At 62.0% G+C, this 22,094-nt stretch overlaps 4 protein-coding genes and 1 long non-coding RNA gene across 15 annotated transcripts; 2 read left to right on the plus strand and 3 right to left on the minus strand.

The window, feature by feature from the left end:
* The first annotated feature begins 756 nt into the window (after nt 1-756).
* On the plus strand, nt 757-4,160 carry MIOX (myo-inositol oxygenase). 2 transcript variants are annotated; one of them, XM_015281753.4, is made up of 10 exons: nt 757-795; nt 1,184-1,243; nt 2,443-2,542; nt 2,639-2,801; nt 2,917-2,984; nt 3,094-3,203; nt 3,307-3,374; nt 3,533-3,582; nt 3,698-3,810; nt 3,917-4,160. In XM_015281753.4, exons 2-10 carry the CDS (start codon nt 1,197-1,199, stop codon nt 4,023-4,025), a joined length of 828 nt encoding a protein of 275 aa, XP_015137239.1. In that variant the 5' UTR covers nt 757-795; nt 1,184-1,196; the 3' UTR covers nt 4,026-4,160. The 2 variants fall into 2 exon arrangements, with proteins under 2 accessions (XP_015137239.1, XP_015137192.1); XM_015281706.4 differs by having other exon boundaries at nt 2,462-2,542.
* Nucleotides 4,161-4,278: 118 nt separating this feature from the next.
* Nucleotides 4,279-11,024, minus strand: LMF2 (lipase maturation factor 2). Of its 4 annotated transcripts, none has more exons than NM_001389318.2 (14): nt 10,873-11,024; nt 10,042-10,295; nt 8,477-8,505; nt 8,129-8,325; nt 7,814-7,992; nt 7,592-7,730; nt 7,218-7,352; nt 7,020-7,125; nt 6,604-6,700; nt 6,007-6,189; nt 5,577-5,745; nt 5,367-5,478; nt 5,125-5,233; nt 4,279-5,029 (listed from the first exon to the last, which is right to left on the minus strand). In NM_001389318.2, exons 1-14 carry the CDS (start codon nt 10,967-10,969, stop codon nt 4,694-4,696), a joined length of 2,142 nt encoding a protein of 713 aa, NP_001376247.2. In that variant the 5' UTR covers nt 10,970-11,024; the 3' UTR covers nt 4,279-4,693. The 4 variants fall into 4 exon arrangements, with proteins under 4 accessions (NP_001376247.2, NP_001026743.3, XP_046799073.1 ...); NM_001031572.3 differs by having other exon boundaries at nt 7,218-7,355; XM_046943117.1 differs by lacking the exons at nt 10,042-10,295; nt 10,873-11,024 and having other exon boundaries at nt 7,218-7,355; nt 8,477-9,436.
* NCAPH2 (non-SMC condensin II complex subunit H2) lies at nt 10,953-20,556 on the plus strand. Of its 7 annotated transcripts, none has more exons than XM_423939.8 (21): nt 11,083-11,180; nt 11,859-12,065; nt 12,759-12,860; nt 13,302-13,357; nt 15,122-15,197; nt 16,116-16,187; nt 16,300-16,379; nt 16,753-16,907; nt 17,258-17,350; nt 17,587-17,696; nt 17,779-17,850; nt 18,255-18,321; nt 18,430-18,537; nt 18,637-18,690; nt 19,258-19,328; nt 19,401-19,497; nt 19,573-19,638; nt 19,831-19,883; nt 20,009-20,110; nt 20,183-20,332; nt 20,419-20,556. In XM_423939.8, the coding sequence occupies exons 2-21, from the start codon at nt 11,958-11,960 to the stop codon at nt 20,554-20,556; spliced, it is 1,830 nt and encodes a 609-aa protein (XP_423939.6). In that variant the 5' UTR covers nt 11,083-11,180; nt 11,859-11,957. The 7 variants fall into 7 exon arrangements, with proteins under 7 accessions (XP_046766327.1, XP_046766321.1, XP_423939.6 ...); XM_040662898.2 differs by having other exon boundaries at nt 11,083-11,176; XM_046910371.1 differs by lacking the exon at nt 11,859-12,065 and having other exon boundaries at nt 10,953-11,180.
* LOC121109254 lies at nt 17,711-19,907 on the minus strand. The gene is made up of 2 exons (XR_005846132.2): nt 19,766-19,907; nt 17,711-19,619 (listed from the first exon to the last, which is right to left on the minus strand). It is a non-coding gene; the product is annotated as an uncharacterized LOC121109254 (long non-coding RNA).
* Nucleotides 20,557-20,659: 103 nt separating the features above from the next.
* Nucleotides 20,660-21,911, minus strand: SCO2 (SCO2, cytochrome c oxidase assembly protein). Its single transcript, XM_003640326.5, has 2 exons — nt 21,864-21,911; nt 20,660-21,540 (listed from the first exon to the last, which is right to left on the minus strand). The coding sequence occupies exon 2, from the start codon at nt 21,527-21,529 to the stop codon at nt 20,774-20,776; it is 756 nt and encodes a 251-aa protein (XP_003640374.2). The 5' UTR covers nt 21,530-21,540; nt 21,864-21,911; the 3' UTR covers nt 20,660-20,773.
* Between the last annotated feature and the right edge of the window lie 183 nt (nt 21,912-22,094).

Genomic DNA, 22,094 nt, shown 5'->3' on the forward strand with positions numbered 1-22,094 from the left:
GGCTGTCCGTCCGCACGTCCACTTCTCCATCCGTGTGTCCGTCCGTCCGTCCGTCCATCCGTCCGTCCGTCCATCCACCTATCCATCCGCTCCCCTGTCCTTCCTCCCTCTTTGCCGTTTGCCCTCCTGCCTTTCTGGCTGCTCACCCCCCCCCCCCGCTCCCCATCCATCTGTCCCCCCAGCCCCTCTCCCCCATCAGGGCGCAGTGTCTCGCCCCCCATTCCCCCCCCCCCCCTCTTGGCTGCAACCGTGTCCCACTCTCAGCATGTGGGGGGGTGGGAGATGCGGGGGACCCCTACGTCCCCCCTCCCAAGCACCCCATCTCCCCTCCCCCAGGCTGGGCCCTGGAGGGGCAGCAGCAAAGCCAAGGACCCCCCCCCCAACCCCAATCCGCAGCCCCACACTCAGTGCCTCCCGCGTGTCCCCACTGCCCCGTGCCCCTTTGCCCCGAGCAAGGAGCAGTGTGGTCAGACTTCAGCTCCCCCCCCCCCACCACCACCTCCCCAATCCCTGGGGGTCCCACCTGCAGATGAAGTCCCTCAGTGAGGGGTGGGATGCGGGGGGGGCTCCTCACCTCCAGGCTGCGGTGTGGGGCAGCCCAGGTTGCGGGGAGCAGCTCAGGACCCCCCTATTGCAGTGACTGCAGCACCTCAAGGCGCCGTGGCCGTGGGCTCAAACATTAACTGGGGGCGGTTAACTGGTGACCGATTGCCCCCGAGCCTGGGGATAAAGGTGGGGGTCCTGGCAGCTGCATGTGTGCCCCCACCCCGGACAGCAATGAAGGTTCTGCAGGCGGTGAGTAGCCCTTGGAGGGCAGCACAGCAGCAACCCTCCCCTAAGGAAGCCCACCCCATAACTCGGAGGGGTGTAGAGCAGCTGCCCATGGGGAAGCGGGGGGGGGGGGGCAGGAGAGCTCCCAGGACCCTCTGTGATGTTCTCTGTGCAGTGCTGGGGGGGGGTCCCCCAGGGTCTCAGTGCCACCACCCCCAAAGTGGGGCCCAGGGCTGTAGATCTGACTCCCAACACGTGGATCTGACCATGCAACACCGTGCGGGGGGGGGTGGGGGGTGTTCCTTTGGGGGTCACAACGTCCCCAGACCCAACACCATGTGGGGGGGGGTGGGGAGGTGGGGGCACTGGTTGGGTCAAGGGCCGGCCCTGCTCACCTGGAGCCTTCCACCAGGACCCCAACCCTAATGAGCCACAGCCCAGCAAGGACAAGGCTGAGCTGCGCAACTACACGGTGAGGGGCAGCTGTGGGGCTGGGGAGAGGCCATAGGGCTGAGGGGTCTGTGGGGAGGGGTCTGTGAGGCTAAAGGGAATCCATAGGGCTGGAGGAAGTCCATAGGGCTGAGGGATCCATGGGGCTGAAGGGAATCCATGGGGGTGGAAGGGGGTCCGTAGAGCTGAAGGGAGTCCTGTGGGGCTAGAGGGAGTCCATAGGGCTGGAAGGGGGTCCATAGGGCTGGAACGTCTGTGGGGCTGGAGGGAGTCCATAGGGCTGAGAGGTCCGTAGGGCTGGAGGAAATCCATAGGGCTGAGGGTCTGTGGGGCTGGAGGGAGTCCATAGGGCTGGAAGGGGGTCCACAGGGGCTGAGGGGAGTCCATAGGGCTGGAGGGAGTCCATAGGGCTGGAAGGGGGTCCACAGGGGCTGAGGGGAGTCCATAGGGCTGGAGGGAATCTACAGGGCTGAGGGGTCTGTGAGGCTGGAGGGAGGTCTGTGGGCGTGGGGGGAGCCCATAGGGCTGAGGGGTCTGGAGGGAGTCCATAGGGCTGGAGGGAGTCCATAGGGCTGAGGGGTCCATAGGGCTGAAGGGAGTCCATAGGGCTGAGGGGTCCGTGGGGCTGGGGGGAGGTCTGTGGGGGTGGGGGAAGCCCATAGGGCTGAGGGGTCTGGAGGGAATCCATAGGGCTGGAGGGAGTCCATAGGGCTTAGGGGTCCATAGGGCTGAAGGGAGTCTATAGGGCTGAAGGAAATCCATAGGGCTGGAGGAAATCCATGGGGCTGAGGGGTCCGTGAGGCTGGGGGGAGGTCTGTGGGGGTGGGGGAAGCCCATAGGGCTGGAGGGGTCTGGAGGGAATCCATAGGTCTGGAGGGAGTCCATTGGGCTTAGGGGTCCATAGGGCTGAAGGGAGTCTATAGGGCTGAAGGAAATCCATAGGGCTGGAGGAAATCCATGGGGCTGAGGGGTCCGTGAGGCTGGGGGGAGGTCTGTGGGGGTGGGGGAAGCCCATAGGGCTGAGGGGTCTGGAGGGAATCCATAGGGCTGGAGGGAGTCCATAGGGCTTAGGGGTCCATAGGGCTGGAGGAAATCCATGGGGCTGAGGGGTCCGTGAGGCTGGGGGGAGTCTGTAGGGCTGGAGGGCAGCCTGTGGGGTTGGAGGGGGATCCATAGGGCTGGAGGGGGTCCTGTGGGTCCACGGAGGCTGAACCCCCCCAGCCCTGACCCACTGCTGCAGGAGGGGAAGCTGCTGGACCGTGTCTACAACACGTACCTGCAGATGCACACCCACCAGACGGTCGACTTCGTGCGTAGGAAGGTTTGTGCCCCGTGGGGGTCCTGGGGGGGGGGGGGGGGAGGGTAAAGGGGGGGTCCCTCCGGGCCGGTGCTCACCTCACCATCCCCCCATTTGCAGAGCGCTGAGTACGGGGGCTGCTCGCTGCGCAGGATGAGCGCCATGCAGGCGCTGCAGCTGCTGGACCAACTGGTGGACGAATCCGACCCAGACGTGGACTTCCCCAACTCCCTCCACGCCTATCAGACCGCCGAGGGCATCCGGCGTGCCCACCCTGACAAAGGTGGGGTGACGAGGACGGGGGGGGGGGGGGGTCCGGCTGGCTGAGCCCCCTCCCCGGGCTGTGGATGGGGGGGTTGATGGCCCCTGCTTACCCCCCGCCCCCCCCCCCCCTTCAGATTGGTTCCAACTCGTGGGGCTGCTGCACGATCTGGGCAAGGTCCTGGTGCTGTTCGGGGAGCCCCAGGTGAGGTGGGGGGTGAAAGGAAGGGTGGGGGGGGCTGCGGGACCCCCTCTATGGGGACACTCGGGGGGGAGGGGGGGACGACACTGGGGATGTCTGTCACCCCCCGCAGTGGGCGGTGGTGGGGGACACCTTCCCAGTGGGCTGCAAGGTGCAGAAGTCGGTGGTCTTCCATGATTCCACCTTCCACGACAACCCCGACACCAGGGACCCCCGCTACAAGTGAGTGCGGCCCCTCTGTAGGTGGGGAACTTGGAAAGGGGGGGGATAGGAGGGGTGCAACTCTGGACCCCCCCCCTCCTCGCCCCCCAATTCTGCCCCACAGCACTGAGTGTGGGATGTACCAACCCCACTGCGGCCTGGAGAACGTGCTCATGTCCTGGGGACACGACGGTGAGCGTGGGGGGCACTCAGAGACCCAGAACTCTTTGCACGGGGAGGATGTCAGGGGGGGCTGCCCCCAATAGACCCCCCCCCTCCCGCCATGCACAGAGCATCGGGGTGGGGGGGGGCAGCAGCCCAGCCCCCCCAAACACCCCCTTTCTCCACAGAGTACATGTACAGAGTGATGAAGTTCAACAACTTCGCCCTGCCCAAGGAGGTAGGGGAGGGCTGGGGTTGTGTGTGTGTGTGGGGGGGGGCACCCCAAAAGGCTGGATGCTTCCCCACCCCCCCACCCCCCCCAAAATGCCACAACCTTGTACACACCCCTCCAGGCTTTCTACATGATCCGCTTCCACTCCTTCTACCCCTGGCATGCACACGGGGACTACAAGCACCTGTGCAACGAGGAAGACCTACGCATGCTGCCCTGGGTCAAGGAGCTCAAGTGTGTGGTGGGGGTCGTGGTGAGGGGGGGGGGGAGGTGCTCTGTGCTCCCCCCCCCCCTCCCTCATCTCTGACACCCCCCCACCCTCCCCCATGTGCTCCCCCAGCAAGTTTGATCTGTACACCAAGCAGGAAGAGCTGCCCGACATGAAGGAGCTGCAGGGGTACTACCAGGCCCTGATTGATAAGTACTGCCCTGGGGAGCTCTGCTGGTGAGCTGGGACCCCCCCCAACCCCTCCGGCCATGAACACCCCCCCCCCCCAACACTCAGCACTGCCCCCCCACTGTGTTCACATCTGTGCCTCAGCCCAAGGGCCAGCAATAAACCCACTTGCCATGTAGATAACGCATCGGTTGTGCTCAGGGTGTGTGGGGGGGGGGGGTGATGGGGAATCCCCCCCAGCCCCACCAGGGGAGGGCTGCCCCCCACCACCCCCTCCCCCCAAGCCTAAGGGAGAGGTCTGGGGCTGGAATGTCAAAGGCTTTATTTAGAAAATTATAGGAAACCTCTGTGCCACCCACTGAGCTGAGAGGGGGAAGCACAACGCGGGCAGAGCATTCTCCCCCCCCTTCCCAGCCCCCCCCCCCCCCACCCCAGCACAGGGCAGCTGAGCCCTAGCACAGCCCCCAGCCCAGCCAACTGGGGGGGGCACATGGGCAGCCCCAGCTGGGGGATGGGGGCAAGGAAGCAGCCACACGCTGCGCTGACCCAGCTGTGCATGAAGGCACTGCAGGAGAGCAGCATGCCAGCCCCAGCCAGAACCCCCCCCCCCCCCATGGGGATGGAGCTGGGGGGAGAGGGGGGGAGCAGAAGGTGGGGATCTGGGGGCGGTGGGGGGCAGCGGCAGCACTCAGTGCGTGGAATATGGGGCACCCAGCACTGCTACTTCCTCCTCTTGGTGCCACGGGGGCCTTCACCATCAGCCGCCCCCCGGCTTCGGCCCTCCCCCCTCTCCTCTGCCTCCCTGCCCTCTTTCCTGCGCAGCTGCCCGTTCTTCTCCCCCTGATCCCCCCGTGGCTGTTTGGGTGCTTTGTGGCGGGTGGGGGGTGCACCCCCCCGGGGCCGGCGGGCCATGGCACGCAGCAGGCAGGTGGTGGCAGCCACCAGGTAGAGGGACCACAGCACAACATGAGGGGAGAAGGGGCGGCTGAGTTGGCGCACGGAGCTCAGGAGCCAGGGCAGGAATGCATCCACGGGGCGCTTCAAGGGCAGCTTGTCCTGGGGCAGGGGGGAGAACAAGGGGTTGTGGGGGGGGGGGTGAGCTTTAAGCTGTGCCCCACGGGGCTCGGTGAGGTGTGGGGAGTGGATCCTACCTTCAGCCCGTGCTGGGCAAGCAGACCATCCAGCGTTGGGTCCCCCAGTGAGACAGTGGGGAAGAACTCCTGGACGTGCTGCCGCCGCCACCACTGTGCAGCTCCCGCCCTGCAGGACACGGCATTAAGGATGGGGATAGGAACCCCCCCCCCCCTCAGCCCAACCTGCAGCACCGTAGGGACACAGAGCTGCTGGAGCCACCCCCAGAGCTCCCCCTGCCCTCTCTCCCCTCCCTGCTCACCCGCTCTCGGCGCTGTGGGTGAACCAGTACTTGTAGAGCTGGGCTCGGAGGTAGACGGGCGGCTGAGTGCTGAAGGGGTACTTATCCTCATCCACCTGCACCAGGCGGATCACTGCAGGGGGAGATGGGGGTGGGCACAGCGTCAAGAGGGGGCTGCCCCAACCCATGGGGCCACCGCAGCCCCGTCGCGCTCACCCCCGTCCCTCTCACCGTCCTCTTTGCCCTGCAGCAGGCGGTGGACGAAGCTGGCAAACCAGGGGCTGCTGCTGTGGTGTGCCAGGGCTGCAAACCACATCTGCCAGTCGAGGCGGGGCTGGTGGGGGGCCACCACGGCGGGGGCTGCACTGACGTTGCCCGGTTTGTACATGAACTCGATCTCCTGCAGGCAGGGCAGAGAGGGTTGGAGAGCAGATACGGAGCTCTGGGCTTAGACATCCGCACTAGCCTGCCATTCTGGAGGGCACAGCTCCCTTCCCCTCGCCCTCAGGGTCACAGAACAAAGCCCCAACACCGCACTGGGACAGCCAGGTGATCCCAGTAGGACGGAAACCACAAGGCAGGGATGCTCGGAGCGACCTCCAGCTGCCTCCCACGCCACCATTCCCCCACCCCATTCCCCAGCAGCGAGGTGGGCGCTCACCGTCCAGCTCTGCTTGTCGTAGCTGCCCTCCAGCACCACCTCGGGCCGCCCCCCAACGCCCGTCATCCTGCGGAAGAGCCCATAGGAATTCACCACCTGGAAGCGCTCGACTGCACTGAACATTTGGTGGATGCCAGGCCACAGCTTGCCGTTGGACTCGTAGTCGATGTAGGTGAAGGGCACCTGGGGAGGGGCAGAGAGGGTGGCCACGTCACCCCCCCCCCAAAGGAGAGGAGACAGAGGCTGGGGGGGGCTGGGCTGAGCCTCCCACCCCTAAAGAAACGCACATGCTGTGGGAGAGCTGGCATGTTCCATTCCCAGAGCACTGCTGCCCAACAGCAACCCTCCCCCAGCCCCAGTCAAGGGGATCAAACCCCCCCCAGCCCCAGTCAAGGGGATCAAACCACCCCCCAGCCCCAGTCAAGGGGATCAACCCCCCCCCCAGCCCCAGTCAAGGGGATCAACCCCCCCCCCAGCCCCAGTCAAGAGGATCAAACCCCCCCCCCAGCCCCAGTCAAGGGGATGAGGACCACAGCATTGTGCCCCACAGCCTGGCCACCCCCCCCCCCTTCACCCCCCTCCCCGCCATGTGCTCACCAAGCTGATGGCAAACATCCCCACGGTAGCTGTGGCGAAGACAGCCCACTGCAGCGTGGCCCACAGCTTCCAGAAGAAGCCACGGACACAGGCACACCTGCAAGGGGATGGAGGGGTGGTGAGAAATCAGAGCTGCGTGGCCCCACAGGCACCATCTGCCTGGGGAAGGGGGCAGCTCCTGGCTGGGGGCACGTTGGGAGGGATGCAGAGCCAGGTTAGCCCCTGCCTCAGCCCAGTTTGTGGAGTGGATGGGGGCTGGGAGCAGCTCCAGCCACCACCCCGATTGCGCCCTGCTCTAGCACTGCAAAAAGCAAATCCCTCTCTGAGCCACCCCCATCTCATGGCCATGGTCTGAGCCAGATCTTGTAGTGCCTGCTCACCAAAGCACAGCCCGGCACAGCCCCCACCCCACTCACCGGTACAAAGCAGAGAGGATTTCCCAGGAGAGTGAGAGGAAGCCCAGCCCCACCAGGGGCAGCGTCACTGCTCGTAGCCACTGCGTGAACTCGTGGTACGTGAAGGCTGCGGTGGGGGACAGCAGTCAGGGACAGCTGCAGTGCCCACGGGGACAGCAGGGCCGTGGGGATGGCCACCCCAGTGCAGCAGTGACGTACCCACTTTGGATTCCAGCAACCCCTTCTCCCAGTCGATCTCCAGGCTGAAGTAGTGGACGCTCCAGTAGAGCAGCAAGGCGTAGGTGGCCAGTTCCAGCAGGGTGGAGAGGAAGGAGAGGAGGGTAGGGGGCCAGGCTGCTGGAGGAGGGGTGCAGCTCAGCATTGGTGAGCACAGGGCTTGGCAAGACCAACCCATGGCACACAGTTGGACCCAGGACTGAGTGCCCACCCGCAAAGAAGGCAGAGCTCAGAGCCCACGGCACCAGAACAACATCTCCCAGGGTCAGAAAGAGACGGTGACCCGTCCCCTTCCCATCCCAAATGCTACACAGGGGACTGCAGCCCCCAAACAGTGCACGAGCCCGGGGACTCACAGCTGCCATGCTTCCTCTTGCCTCGCCCCATCCAGCGCCCCATGTGTTCCTCATCCAGCAGGGAGAAGGCCAGGACGATGGTGAGCGCGTTGAAGAAGTTGTAGTTGCCCGTGAGGATGATGAGGATCTGCAGCAGGACCTGGGCACGAGCAGAGGTGGGGTTGGGGGCACCACAGAGCCTGAGGGGCACCCCGCTGAAGGCCGCACAGCGTCCCCACACACCTGGCAGTAGAAGGCAAAGAGCCGGAGGCGGCGGATGGGCATGAAGAAGAGCAGAGGGACAGCGATCTCAATGACATAGGTGGCCACCACACTGAACTTCTGGAACCACACGGGCAGCTGGTGGGCATACCAGGCAGCCGGCGTGGGGATGCACTGCGTCTCATAGTGATAGGTGAGAGCTGGGAGGACAGCAGAGGGTCGGGGAGTTGGGGGGATTCACAAGGGAGAGCTGCAAAGAGCCCCACAGCTGCTTCAGAGCACAACCCGAGGCCGGAGGCCGCACCGAGGTGCCCCAAAGCCCGTGCTGCCCCTCACCTGTGAGCCCCCACCAGGTGGGGCAGCGGCTGGTCAGCTTCACCACGCCAGAGGCAAACATGAGGCGGAAGAGCAGCCAACGCACCAGCCAGAAGGTGACGCTGTCGTGTGGACGCCAGGCTGTGGAACGCCACTTGAACAGGCGCAGAGGGGCCACGAGCACGGCCAGGAAGCCTGCTTCCAGCAGGAGGCTGTCCCTGGGGGAGGGTCACAACCCCCTGCTGTCACCCTGGGGCCACGGGCTGCGTCCCCGAGGTGACAACAGGGGGACAGAGCCCCTAAGGGAGCGGGTGGCAGGGGCACACAGTCCCCATGCAGAGATGGGGGGGTGCATGAGGGCTGACTTACCACTGGAAGTAGAGGAAGACCTGTCCTACCTGCGGAGAGAGCCAGCAGTCAGTGGGAGGGAGGGAGGGAGAGAGGCCCCCCCCGTGCTGCACGAGGTTTCCTTCCTGTCTCCCAGCCCACAGAGAGCCCCCCCCCCGAGCGCTTTGCCAGTGCTGTGCCAAACCCAAGAGTGGCAGTGAGCCAAACCCAGACGGCGAGGCAGCACTGCCCACGGCACGGGATGGAGGAGGAAGGAAGAAGGAGGAGGATGCTCCGAGGCCAGATGTGCTGGCAAGGCTGTGGTGCCAGGAACCGCAGCCCAGGAGTGGCTCCAGAGCTCCAGGCTCAGCCACGTGGCCGGCGAGCAGCAGCACAACAGCCCTGGCTACAGCCCTGCTTGCAAGCAGCACGGAGGGGAGGAGGAAGATGGATTTTCTCTCCAGCATCACCTTAAAAGGGAAGGACGAGGGCCTGGCACGCAGGGGCTGGGAGGAGACGGCTCCGGACAGCAGGGAGTCCCAGCCCCGTGCAGCCCCCTGTGCCACTTCCCCTCCCACTCAGCACAATGCAGACAGCTGCACACCAGGAGCAGTTCCCACGCAGGCAGCTTCCTCTTCCATTCCCCAGTTTCAGAGGGAATCACAGAGCAGCTTAGGTTGGAAAGGATCTTGAACCCCATCTGGTTCCAACTCCCCACTGTGGGCTGGATGCCCCCCAGCTCATCCTGAGGGCCCCATCCATGGCCTCAGGCACCCCCAGGGGCTGCACAACCCTTTGGGTGAAGGATTTCCCCTCAGCAATCTCTTTTCTTTAAGTTTAAAGCCATTTCCCCTTGCTCTGTCTCTCTCAGCCCACGTACAGAGCCACTCTCCTCCTGTGCATTAGCCCCTTCAGGCACTAAGACTACAGTGAGGTCTCACAGCCACCTTTTCTCCAGGCTGCACACCCCCTCCCCTCAACCTTTTCCCACACAGAGCTGCTGCAGCCCCCAACCATCCCCATGCCTTCCTCAGGCCCCACTCCCACAGCCCCACGCCTCTGTGCCGGGAGCCCTGACCCGTATGCAGTACCCCAGACAAATCCTCCCAAGGACAGAGCAAAGCAGGATAACCCCCACCCCATTTCACTGCCCCCCTGCCCCCCCCCCCCCCCCCCTCCTGTTGATGCCACCTCCAGCAGTTGTGCCTGTGGGTGCACACAATGAAAGAGGAACCCCCTCCTGCCACAACTGCTCTGACTGTTTATGGCTTCAAGCTGTGCCAGGGAAGGTTCAGGCTGGATGTTAGGAAATACTACTTCTCTGAAAGGGTGGTCAGGCACTGGAATGGGCTGCCCAGAGAGGTGGTGGAGTCACCGAGCCTGGTGGCATTCAAAGAGCATTTGGACGTTGTGTTGAGGGACATGGTTTAGCAAGAACCATTGGTGATGGGCAAATGGTTGGACTGGAGGATCCCGTGGGTCGTTTCCAACCTTAGTGATTCTATGATTCTATGCCTCACCCCAGCTCCTCCAACCAAAACCACAGGCAGCGGGCACACAGCTCAGTCCCTGTGCCCCCCCCCTACCCCCCCCCCCCCCCGCCATACCTGGTAGAGTGAGAGGTAGAACACCCGCAGGACGGCGAACAGCAGGCAGTCACGCAGCGGGGCGCACAGCAAAGCACCCATCGAGGCGACGGCACCCAGCAGGCACAGCAGCTCCATGTCCTGCTCCGTGTCCAGCCCCAGCTGCGGCCCGAGCCACAGCAGCGTGGGGACATCACGCAGCTGTTCCCACAGCCCCTTCCCGCTCAGACGCAGCACCCGGCGGGCTGGCAGGATCCCATCACGCCCATACAGCCCTAAGGGATGGGAGGGAGGTGCGGTTCAGGGGGCAGCTCCCCCATGTGATGAAGCTGAGGGGTGCCAGGATCCCCCCACACACACACAGCTCTAGGACTCCATTTCTGCTCCCTGCTGTCTCTAAGCCCTTCAGGAAACCTCAGACCGCTGAGGGCCCCCCGACCAGCTGCTCCCACCCCAACCTAACCCTAACCCCAAGCCTCCAGCCCCTTGGGGACCTCAGCTGTCCCTGTGCCACCACCCTTCAGCGCATCCCCGAGGGGGACACCGCGCCTACCAAAAACAGCCTCCTCCTGGACCCCAAGAAGGGCCCCCTGAGACCCCCAAGAAGGGTCCCCTCTGTCCCCCAGGACCCTCAGGAAAGAGGAAGAACCCCATGTCCCTCAACCCCCGGTCCCTCAACCCTCCAAGAGCCCTTAAGAAGCCCCCCCAACCCCTCCCCCCTCAGCCCTCTGAGGAACCCCGGCTGCCGCCCCTCCAAGGAACCCTCAGAGCCGCCCCCCCCGGTCCCCATAACGGGGAAAGAGGAGCCCCCGGCTCATGTCCCTGCGGCAGCCGCCGGGCTGCGACGCGTACCGGGGATCTGGAGGTAGAGCGAGACGAAGGCGGCGAGGTAGGCCGCAGCCAACCCGGCCAGGAACAGCTCCCGGGGCCGCCGCGGCGGCTCCCCCATGGCGGGCCCGGCGGCACCGACACGTCCCCGCGCTCGCGCCGCGCGTGACGTCAGCACGCACGCACGCACGGCCGCGTCGCGTGTGACGTCACGTTACGTCGCGTTTGGGCGGGAAACACAAAATGGCGGCGCGGAGGGAGCCGGGTTCCGGGCGGGGCTGAGGGAGCGCTCTGCTTTGATCCGCTCTGCTTTATTCCCTTCCACCCGGTGGGTGAGTGTCCGTGTGGCGTCTGTGTGGCCTATCGCGAGAGTGTGGGGCTGCTGTCGTAGCGAACCCCGACCCCAGGGCCTGAGCCGCTCTGTGGTTCCACGGAGGTCCCTCCCGACCCAAACGCTCCTGTGGTTCTCGGTGCCAGCGTGGGGTTACTCTTATTTCTGTGGGGTGTGTTTACTTAAATCCTCTATTCTACTGAAGCTGCAGGCTTCTGCTGCTTTTCGAACCTTTTTGCCCTTTACGAATGTAGAGGTGTTGCATGTGTGGGACAGGATCATAGAATAGCTTAGGTTGGAAGGGACCCCTCAAGGGTCGTGAAGTTCCAACCCCCCACCACAGGCAGGGCCACCAACCTCCACAGTTCATACCAGCCCAGGCTGCCCGGGGCCACATCCAACCTGGCCTTGAACACCTCCACATATGGACGGGGCATCCACAGCCTCTCTGGGCAGCTCTTCCAGCACCTCACCACTCTCTCTGTCAAGACCTTCCCCCTCACATCCAACCTCAATCTCCTCTCCTTCAACTTCAAACCATTTCCCCTTGTTCTGCTGTTATCCACTCTTTCAAAGAGTTGGACGTGGCTTAGTGATGTGGTTGGGGTGGATTACACAGTCAGACGTGGGGATCTTGGAGGTCTTTCCTAACCTGAATGATTCTATGACCCTACAACAGCCAATTGCTGGAAAGCATCAGCCAGAGAGACCTGGGGTGTGGAGGGAGCACAGTGGTCAGCTGACGATACCCAACTGTGCCCAACCTGCAGCTGCTGCCATGGAGGATGTGGAGTCACGCTTTGCACACCTTCTGCAGCCCATCCGTGACCTCACCAAGAACTGGGAGGTGGACGTGGCTGCACAGCTCGGGGAGTACCTGGAGGAGGTGAGGGCTCCATAATGCTGTGGGCAAAAAGGGAGTTTCTGTCACTGCCTGTGGTTGCTGCTCATAACCCAGCGCAGCTCCTGCCTGCCCCAGAGCTGCCTGGTTTGCAGATGTGCGTGGCTGTGAATCCAGCAGTGTCTCACATCTGTCCCTTTTGAGCGTTCTCTGCTTTTAATGGGTGCTGGGGATGTGCTTCTTGCAGTGTGGCTATGGAGAAGCACCTTGGGCTGCAGGTGATAGGGGGTGAATACTGATCAGTATCTGAAAGGAGGGGACCGGGCTGTGTTTGGTGGTGCCCAGCACCAGGACAAAGGGCAGCGGGCACAGATTGGAGCCCAGGGAGTTCTGTGTGAGCGTGAGGAAGAGCTCTGTGCTGTGAGGGTGGCAGAGCCCTGGCACAGCTGCCCAGCGAGGTGGGGGAGTCTCCTTCTGCGCAGAGATCCAAACCTGCCTGGATGCTGTGTGTGCAGCTGCTGTAGGGAACTGCTGGGTGGGAGCTGAAATGGGGGAGCTGCACAGGTTCCTTTTAGTCCCCACAGCTCTGGGGTGCTGAGAACAAGATGACTTCCCTCTCTGCATTCACTTATCAGTTCTGGTCCCAAGAACATCACATTAGGTGCACTGCTAATACCTGGATTTTATCCTTTTGTTGTGCTGCTCCCAAATCAATTCTTTTTCTTCTGTGTTTTACAGCTGGACCAAATCTGTATTTCCTTTGATGGTGGCAAAACTACCATGAACTTCATAGAGGCAGCTCTGTTAATCCAGGGCTCTGCCTGCATCTACAGCAAGAAGGTGAGCACTGAGGGCGCTGCCACACTGTAGTCCTGGAGCCAAGGTTTGTGCAGGAGCTGCTCTGGGGAGCTGTCCTGGAATTTGAAAGGCTCGGTTGTAATAAAGGCCAATGAATATGAAAGGATATAATTTCTGAATCCTGCCCCTCTATGCGTGCTGGCATTGGCAAACCAGAAAATCTTGAGAAGAAAACAAGAATTTGCTGCTCAACCTCTCTCTAGAGGGCAGGATACAGGGAGGAAAAAATAGCCCAAACCAACAACAGTAACCCTCTCCTTTCCCAAACCTGCATCCCAAATGGCTTGAACAGGGAAAAGAATAAAGAGGTTCTTGAGAAACTGAGCTCTACTCTGAGAATAAGAGGAGGGCTGTGGCCATCAGCTGGAGGGGTTTTTCTGGGAGTTGCTTTCTGTGTCTCCAAGTCTGGCTCCTATTTTGCAGGTAGAGTACCTATACTCGCTGGTCTACCAGGCACTCGACTCCATCTCCAACAAGAAGTGAGTAATGCCCTCCATCCTCTGGGCAGACCACCTGTGAAGGGGCCAGGATCTGCCTGCATGATTTCACAGCTGTTGCAAAGAATGTGGCCGTGTCCTTCTCACTTGCTTCTCCCCCTCCCCATTACAGCACAGCCCTACTGAGCTGTGGGAGCTCTGCCCTATTCTGCCCAGTGTGGGGCTGAGGCTGTGACCTGCCCTGCTGAGCTCTCTTCCCTTACAGCAGTAATTTGCTTCAGCAACCAACCTTCCTATTGCAGAGTTGGTCTCAGGCCCCATAAAAAGTTCTCCGAACCTGAGATGTGGGATGATTTCTGTGGGATGGCGTGAAAGGCCACAAAAACTATTAGGGGCCTGGAGCACCTCTCTGATGAGGAGAGGATGAGAGCCCAGGGCTGTGCACGTGGAGGAGAGAAGGCTGAGGGGGGTCTGAGCAGTGCTGGTGGATATCTGAAGGGTTGGGGGTGAGGAGGAGGGGGCCGTGCTGTGTTTGGTGGTGCCCAGCACCAGGACAAGGGGCAGCGGGCACAGATTGGAGCCCAGGGAGTTCTGTGTGAGCGTGAGGAAGAGCTGTGTGCTGTGAGGGTGGCAGAGCCCTGGCACAGCTGCCCAGAGAGGTGGGGGAGTCTCCTTCTGTGCAGAGATCCAAACCTGCCTGGATGCTCTGCGTGCAGCTGCTGCAGAGGACTGCTGCAGGGGGGAGGGAGGGGAAGCTGAACGGGGTGATGATCTCCAGAGGTCCCTTCCAACCCCTTATGGTTCTGGGATTCTGTAGAAGGCCCCAGCAGGACTTATTTCAGTTTGGAGGGCTTGGCCAAGCTCTTCCCCCAGAGCTCTTCCAGTGGTTTTGTGCTGTGGTTTTCTTACAGCGCTCTGCTGTTGTGTAAGGGGAGGGCAGAGCCCAGCATCCTGCAGAGTCCAGTGTGCAACAGCCTGGCCTACACGGCAAAGCAGCTCGTGATTTATTTCTCCACTGTTGCTGAGATTAGGGCGCTGCTCTTGCTGTCACTGTTTCCCAACTGTCTTTCATAACTTGTCTGCTGCCAGCCTGGCTCAAGTTCAGAACGTGGTTCCCACTAAGGAGGGATCAGCTTACGACAGGCAATTCTGTCTGCATGCAAACAGGTTTTTCTGTAAAAAGATGGTTTTTTTTAGAAGAACCACATAATGGTTTGGGTTGGATGGGATCTTTAAAGGCCACCTGGTCCCACTGCCTGCAGTGAGCAGGGACCCCCACAGCTCCATCAGTGCTCAGAGCCCATCCCCTGAGCGTGGCTGTCTGCAGGGCAGCACCACCTCTATGAGCAACCTATGCAGTGCCTCACTGCCCTCAGCATGAAGCCCTTGCTCCTTATACCCAGTCTCAGTCTCCATCTGTTAGCTGGAAACAATCTCCCCTTGTCCTGTCACGCAGACACTGCTGAAGAGTCCATCCCCTTCTTTCTCACAGCCCCCTTTTTTTCCTGGGCAGCAGCAGAGGAGCACCAGGAGCTCACAGGTCAGCTCCTCGGGCACGAGCTGATGCCATTCATGGCTGGCTGATGGTGCTGACAGCCACACTGTGGTCTGCACTCTCCTTCCTATGGTGTCTGGGGTCCTTCTGCTTCAAGGTGATGCTGGAAGCTGCTCGCTTGCTGCATGCAGTGCAGCTGGAGGAAAACTGCCACTGCTTTGCCTTGGGCTGGCACTGGGCTGGGCCCTGTTGCCTTCTGACCTGTTGGCCTCTGACTGGACTGACCTGTTGGCCTTTGCTCCTTGATGCAGGCGGGAAAGGCAGCCCTGCTCCGTGGGACCGGACGGCAAGGATGCAGATGCAACCTTTGGGATGGAGAAGGAAGAGGTGAGGGGGCGGTGGTGGGTGTGCTCCTGCAGATGTGCTCCTGCAGATGTGCTCTGTGTGTGTTCTGCTGCTGCAGAGGGTGTTCAGCCCTGCACCTGCCTGCTCCTGCATGCAGGCAAGGCAGGGGCACTTTGAGAGGTTCTTGTGGAATTCCTGTGCTGGCTTCTACAGGACAGGACCTGCTGCCTTGCAGCCCTGCTAGGAGAGTTTATTCCCTCTGCTCCATTTAGAGATCTCCTCAGGCCTGAGCCTCAGCCTCCCTTTGACCTGGGTGGGCTGAGAGTTGGACAGAGAGGAGCCTCATGAGGTTCACCAAAGGCAACTGTAGAGTTCTATGCCTGGGGAGGAACAACCACAGCATCGGGACCCAGGTTGGGGCTGAACAGCTGGAAAGGAGCTCTGCTGAGAAGGACCTTGTGGTCCTGGTAGCCAACATCCTGACCATGAGCCAGCAGTGTGCCCTGGTGGCCCAGAAGGCCAATGGGACACTGGGGTGCATTGCAGAGCGTGGCCAGCAGGGCAGGGAGGTGCTCCTCCTCTCTGCCCTGTCAATACAGGGCTCCCCAGCTCCAGGCGGGCTGGGAACTGATGAAGAGAGCCCAGTGGAGTGCTGTGGAGATGGTGGGGGCCTGGAGTACCTCCTGATGGGGACAGGCTGAGAGCCCTGGGGCTGTGCACCTGGGGAAGAAATGGCTGAGGGGATCTCCAGAGGTCCCTTCCAGTCCATATGGTCCAGAACAGCCCAGTTCCTGTCCTGGTAGAACCTCAAAAGCCACAGCTGTTCTCCCACCCATATGGTCACAGCTATGGGGTTGCCCCGTGTCCTCTCCACCCCATCAGGGCCACAAGGTCCCAAAGGGATGCTATGGCACAATGGAACTAGCCCTGTTGGTCACTGGTGTGGTCCTCTCTCTGCAGTTCCTTTCCCTGGATGACATCAGCAACACCAGCCAGGCCAGCGTGGACTTGAAGATGGACCATCAGCCCAATGTAAGGGAAGCTGCTGGTGTCCTTCTGGTCTCCCTTCTGTCTATATCAGGTTCTCCTCACTGAATCCCTGCTGCCTGCCCAGCAGAGCTCTTTGACTCCTGTTCTCTTGCAGGCTGTGAATGTTGTTCCCTTGACTCCAATGTCTTTGGTTCCCCCGGAAGAGGCTGAGAAGATAAACAACCCTCTGTTCAGGTGAAAGCCCACCCTCAGAGCCCCCCAGCCTTCAGCTGGCCCTCACCTTGCTTCACAGCACAGTCTGACTGTCCCCATTCCATGGCAGAAGGGTCATTCTTTTTCCCCTGGCAGGCAGGCAGGCAGGAAGAGTAATCCTGAGTGCACTCAGATGTGGGGATGGGTCCTGGTGCAGGGCAAGGGGGCACGCAGGGAGTGGCAAGGCAGGGGCTGCTCTGGGGTGGGCAGGCAGGGCTTTGCATGGCCAGGGAAGCCAGAGAATGGTGAGTGGGGACAGTTTGCATTCCTGTTGGCCTGGGGATGCTTTGTCTCTGCTCCCTCTGTCCTGGGGGGCCACAGAGCCCTATCCCACTGACGGCCCCCATGTCTGCAGCCGGAAGGGGGAGATCCTGGCCAGCAGGAAGGATTTCAGGATGAACACGTGCACCCCTCACACCAGTGGAGCCTTCATGCTGGAGCTGGCAGGGCTCTCCCCAACGTGTTTGCAGGATCGACACCGTGAAGAGAACAATGCCACCGGAGCAGTAGGTACAGAGCTGGGGTGAGGAGCTGGACTCCCCATCTTGGGGAGTGGGCTGTGGGCTGCACAGAGCAGGGAGGCACTGCTGGGATGCTTCCCTTCTGCCTCGAGAGAGGATATGAGCAAAAGCAATGAGAACAGCCCAGCTCTTCGGGCACAGGAGATGTGGCACTGCCTTTCCTCTGCTGCTCTTCCTTCAGCCAAAGATCTCTCTGACCCCTTGAATGGGGTTTATGCCCTGGGCTGTGCTGGGGTGGCTATCAGCCTCGGTAGGAAGGAGCAGCACCACAGCTGCTCTGTGCTGGCAGTTGAAGCCCTGTGGGCAGAGCACAGTGACTACACCTCTGTCCCTTGGCAGGAGCACAGTCCTCTGTCATCGGTGGGAGGGAATCCCTGCGTGTGAGCACCGGTGCGATGCCTGTCCAGGCACTGAACTTCTCAGACGACGGAGGTGAGATGTGAAGGATCAGTGGGGTCTGTCCCTCCATCCTGCTGGGCTGCGCTGTGTCTTCAGGCAGCTGCTGCTGCTACGTGGGGTCCTCCTGCTCTGTCCCCTGACCCTGCCTGGCCCATTTGCCATGGTTTGTGATGTAAAACCCCTCCCTCAGGGAAAATCCTCATGGAGTAGAGTTGAAAAGGAGATCCTTGGTGATCTCATAGCTGCTGACCATTTGATTGCCCTGCTAGGTGCTGCAGGACCAGATGATGACCACGATGGAGGGGATGACTTGCCTGTGGACCCTGAGAACAACATGGAAGTGACTCCAGCTGCCAATGAGCACATTGAGCCACAGCGGGTAGGGCAGGCAGGGTTCAGTAGGGCCCTGGAGCCTGGCTGCCCTGCTGCTCACTGCCTGACGCTCCTCCTGTGTCTGCCAGAGTGTGCCCCAGGTGAAAGGTTACGTGCTGCGGCAGCGAGCCCCTGCTGAGGACCTTCAGCCCCACATCAAGGTAGGGGGGGCACAGAGCAAAAGCAAATCATAGAATCACGGAGGTGGGAAAAGACCTCAAAGACAGATAAGTCCAACTGTCAACCCATCACCACGATGCACTCTAAACCATATCCCCAAGCGCTGCATCTTCATGTTTCTTCACTGCCTCCAGGGGTGGGGACTTCTCCACTGCCCTGGGCAGTAGCCTGACCACTCATTTGGAGGATTTTTTTCCTAATACACACCCTGACCCTCTGGTGCAACACAAGACCTTCACCTCTTGTCCTTTCAAAGCCTGGACGCTGTGGGAAGCGCTCTGCACTGCACTTAGTGCTGCACCAATACCCATGGAAGGGTTTGCAGAGCTGCAGTGTGCCCCACAGTGCTCTGCCAGCGCTCATACACACTCGCTTCTTCCACCAGGAGATGCTGGATCCGTGGCAAAGCCTCGACCCCTTTGGTGACTCTGAAGACAAACCCTTCAGGAAAGGTATTTGAGGTGGGGCTGCGGAAGTGCCTGCTCCCCTGCCTTGGGGCTGCTCACCTCCAAGGGGTGGAACGGGGTTCTCCCTGCAGATCATCTCCTTCTGCCCTGCAGGGAGGCCTTTCCTGGTGCCGCACGGCATGGATGACGTGGTTGGTAGCAAGCGGAAAAGGAAGGGACCCAGAAAGCTTCAGGACTTCTTGAAATGGTTTTCTGCAACCTGTGAGTGTTGTGGCCGGACCTTACCTGGGTGCTGCTGCCTGGTTTCCTCACTGGGCTGCACCTGTAGGGGTTTCTAACTGCACTCCTGTTCTTCTCAAGACAACAACAGTGCTGACTGCAGGAAAAGCAGGAGGAAAGGACCGACGTTTGCTGGTGAGTTGGGGTGCAGGCTGCAGCAATGTGCAGGGCTCCAAGTGCAGCAGTTGTGCTGTGAATCCCTTGTGGGGTTGGGTTTGCCAACAGGCAGTAATCCTTATTGGGGTGACTGAGAGCTGAAACAGAGATAAACACCTTGGAGAAGAGGCACCCCGCAGGCTGCAAAGCTCAGGTTGCTGTGGCAAGGCTGTGTGAGGGCTGAAGCGAAGGACATGGGAGGAATAAGCAGTTTGACAGCTTAAGATGGATGAGGATTTGTTGTGTTTAACATTCACGACACAGAAATCTGTGACTTCCAGTCCTGCAGCCATTCCTCATTTGAAAAGCAGCCTCTAAACGTTGCTACAACAGAGCCTTGCCCCTTTTTGCTGCAAAGCCTCCCTGCTTTCAGGGAGGCTGGGGAGCTCCCAGCTTGTTGGCGCAGCAGTGGTGTGATGTGCAGAGAGGAGGATGGGCGCTCAGGCAGGGCTGAAGCCCCAAAACTACACAGGGGACCCAGGAAGCCTCATCCTGTCAGGGGATGCAGGTTGACAGTGTTGACCTGTGCCCGTACTGTCTGTGCAGATCTGGAGGTGCTGTACTGGAAGCAGCAGAAGGAGCGGTTCGTGGCACAGAGGAAGCTGCAGAGCAGGATGGTGAGGATGCAGGCAGGGTTGGAGGATGGTGGGAGCCACGTTGGGTGGGGGCTCAGTGCTGCTTTTCCCCAGGGGCCACCCTTGTCGCTGCCACCGGAGCACGAAGAGGAGGAGGAAGAGCTGGATGCACTGGAGAAGGAGCGGGGCGAGGAGGATGGGGAAGCAGCAGGTAATGCTGGAGCCCCCAGGGCTGAGCTGCTGCAGGGGCCACGGGGGTTCTGAGCACGGTCTGCCCTTCCTGCAGATGACTTTGTGGAGCATGAGGACATCCAGGAAGAGGATGTGGAGAATCTAGTCGAGAAAGCCATGGGTGAGCCCCTGGGGGAGCTGTGAGGAGGGTACCCCATCCATCCTTCAGCCACTGCGGCGCATCCTGAGCAGCCGCGGGGTTGTGGCTGTGTGTCCCACCCATGGGGAACGAGTGTCCCTGTCCTCACCTGGTGGCACAGGGCCAGGCACACGGCTTCTCCCCCGTCACACTGGTGACACTGCCCTCTCACAGCTCCCTGCGATGCGGACGCGCTGAGCTACGAGGAGCTGGTGAGGAAGAACGTGGTAAGTGTTGTGCCCGAGCTCAGGGCAGGGGACAGCATGGGCACAGTGGCTGCTGCAGGTGTCCTTCATCCCCACATTGTCCTCTTTCTCATCCCCATGCTCCCCACGTCCCTTTGTACTTGCAGGAGCTGTTCATTGCCAATTCCCAGAGGTATGTACAGGAGACAGAGCTCTCCCAGCACGTCCGCCTTTGGGAGGAGAAGATGGGGCCGGCACTGCAGGAGCAGGTACGGTGCTGGGGGAGCAGCAGTGGGGCTGGAGGGATGCAGAGGGTCACCACTGACCCCGCTGTCCCGCAGGAGGAGCGCACGGCCTTCGACATCCACAGCTATGGGGACAGGCTGGCAGCCCGCTTCGGCAGCCTGGGTGAGTGGCAGTCCTTTGCCAGCCTGGTGGCCGGCCAGCCGCCCTTCGAAGTGTGCCGCTACATGCTGGCCTCGTTGCAGCTGGTGAGTGTTGGGGTCCTGGGGGCAGGGGGAGCTCCTGGGGAGGGGGTGTTTTTGCTGCAGCCCCCAGACCCTGCTCCTCTCCCCAGGCCAACGACTACACTGTGGAGGTGGCTCAGGACCCAGGGCTGGAGGAGGCGGTGGACACGGTACGGCTGCGGCTGCTGACACGGGAGCGGGCACACGAGCGCTTCCGCACCTATTTGGCCCCCTCAGCCCGCCAATGAGCCCCTCGCCCCATACACCCCCCCCCCCCCCCCATCCCCTCTGTACAGCCCCCACCCCCTACAATCCCGCAGCACCTTTGCTCTCAGCAATAAACCTCCCAACTTTGGTAAAGGCGGCCTTGTTTTTTGGCGATGTGAACAAAGCATCGCTGGGGGTGGGTGGGTGGGTTATGGCAGCAAGAAGAGTTCTTTTGGGGGCCACAGGGGGCCGCAGCACTCAGTCGAGGAGCGGCTCGTAGCTCTCCATGTGTCGCCGCACGCTCTCAGCGATCTTATCAGCCGTCTTGCTGCGGTTGTAGTAGTCCAAGAAGAGCCCGTCGGGGCCCAGCAGGTAAATGATGATGGTGTGGTCCACGATGTAATCGCCGTCCTCATCCTTGGGCCCGGCGCTGGCGTAGACGCGGTAGGCGCTGCTCACCGCCCTCACCTGCTCAGGGCTCCCCGTCAGCCCCAGCAGCCGCGGGTGGAAATCCCGCACGTATCGCCCCACCGCCGCCACGTCGTCCCTCTCGGGGTCCACGGTGATGAAGAGGGGCTGCACCCGGGGCAGAGCCGCGTCGCGGTCCAACAGCTCCACCGCCCGGCTCAGTTTCTCCAGCTCGTCGGGGCAGACGTCGGGGCAATGCGTGAAGCCGAAGTAAAGCAGCACCCACTGCCCCCGGAAGTCGGCCTTGCAGCGGGGCCGCCCGCGGTGATCCACCAGCTGGAAGTCTCCCTGCCCCAGCGCCAACGCCCGCAGCTCCCGCCGCCGTCTCTCCCGCCTCTCCCGCTCTTTGCGGGCCCGCAAATACAGCCACGCTCCCCCCGCGGCCCCCCCCACCGCCGCCACCACGGCCACGCGGCGGCCCAGGGGCAGCGCTGAGGGTGGACCCCCCCGGGGCCCGCTCAGCCCGCGGGACGGGGCTGGGAGGAGCCGCGGGGGGAGGAGGGAAAGGCGGCGCAGGCAGCGGGCGGGCAGCAGAGCCAGGGCCATGGTGGGGGGGGCTGCGGGGAGGGGGCGGCCGTGAGAGCCCTACGGCGGCTCCCCGCTGCGTTCTGACCCCACTGCTGCCCCCTCACCCCGCAGCCCCCCCTCTCCCCGCAGCCCCCCCGCTCTCCTCGCTTCCTGCCCTACCTCTGTGCCCTCTGACCCCTGATGCCCATTGACTGAGCCCCATCTCCATGCCCTCCGGTGCACTCTGACGTTGTTCTACACTGGGACACGCACCCCTCCCCTCCCCCCAATACCTCCTAGTGACCTTTCATGCCCCCCCCCCCCCCCCCCCGCAGTCCCCCTGAGCCCCCGCCCCACCCCCGACCCATCCCACCTGGCCAGCGCCGCAGCGCCCACAGCCGGAAGTGACCCGCCGGAAGGGGCGGGGCCAGACGGGCTCGCGCGTGCGCAGAGATGAGGAGTCGTCTTGTGCAGTTCGCCGCTTACCGCCAGGGGGCGCCATAGCGCAGCGGGACAGTGCGGGCCGCTCTGCCCGGCGGGCGACCATAGAGCGGAGAGGGATGGGAGGGAGCGCGAACCATAGAGTGCGGTGGGATAGAGGGGA

This window comes from Gallus gallus, chromosome 1 (assembly GCF_016699485.2).
Source record: "Gallus gallus isolate bGalGal1 chromosome 1, bGalGal1.mat.broiler.GRCg7b, whole genome shotgun sequence".
In the NCBI taxonomy this organism is placed as follows: domain Eukaryota; kingdom Metazoa; phylum Chordata; class Aves; order Galliformes; family Phasianidae; genus Gallus; species Gallus gallus.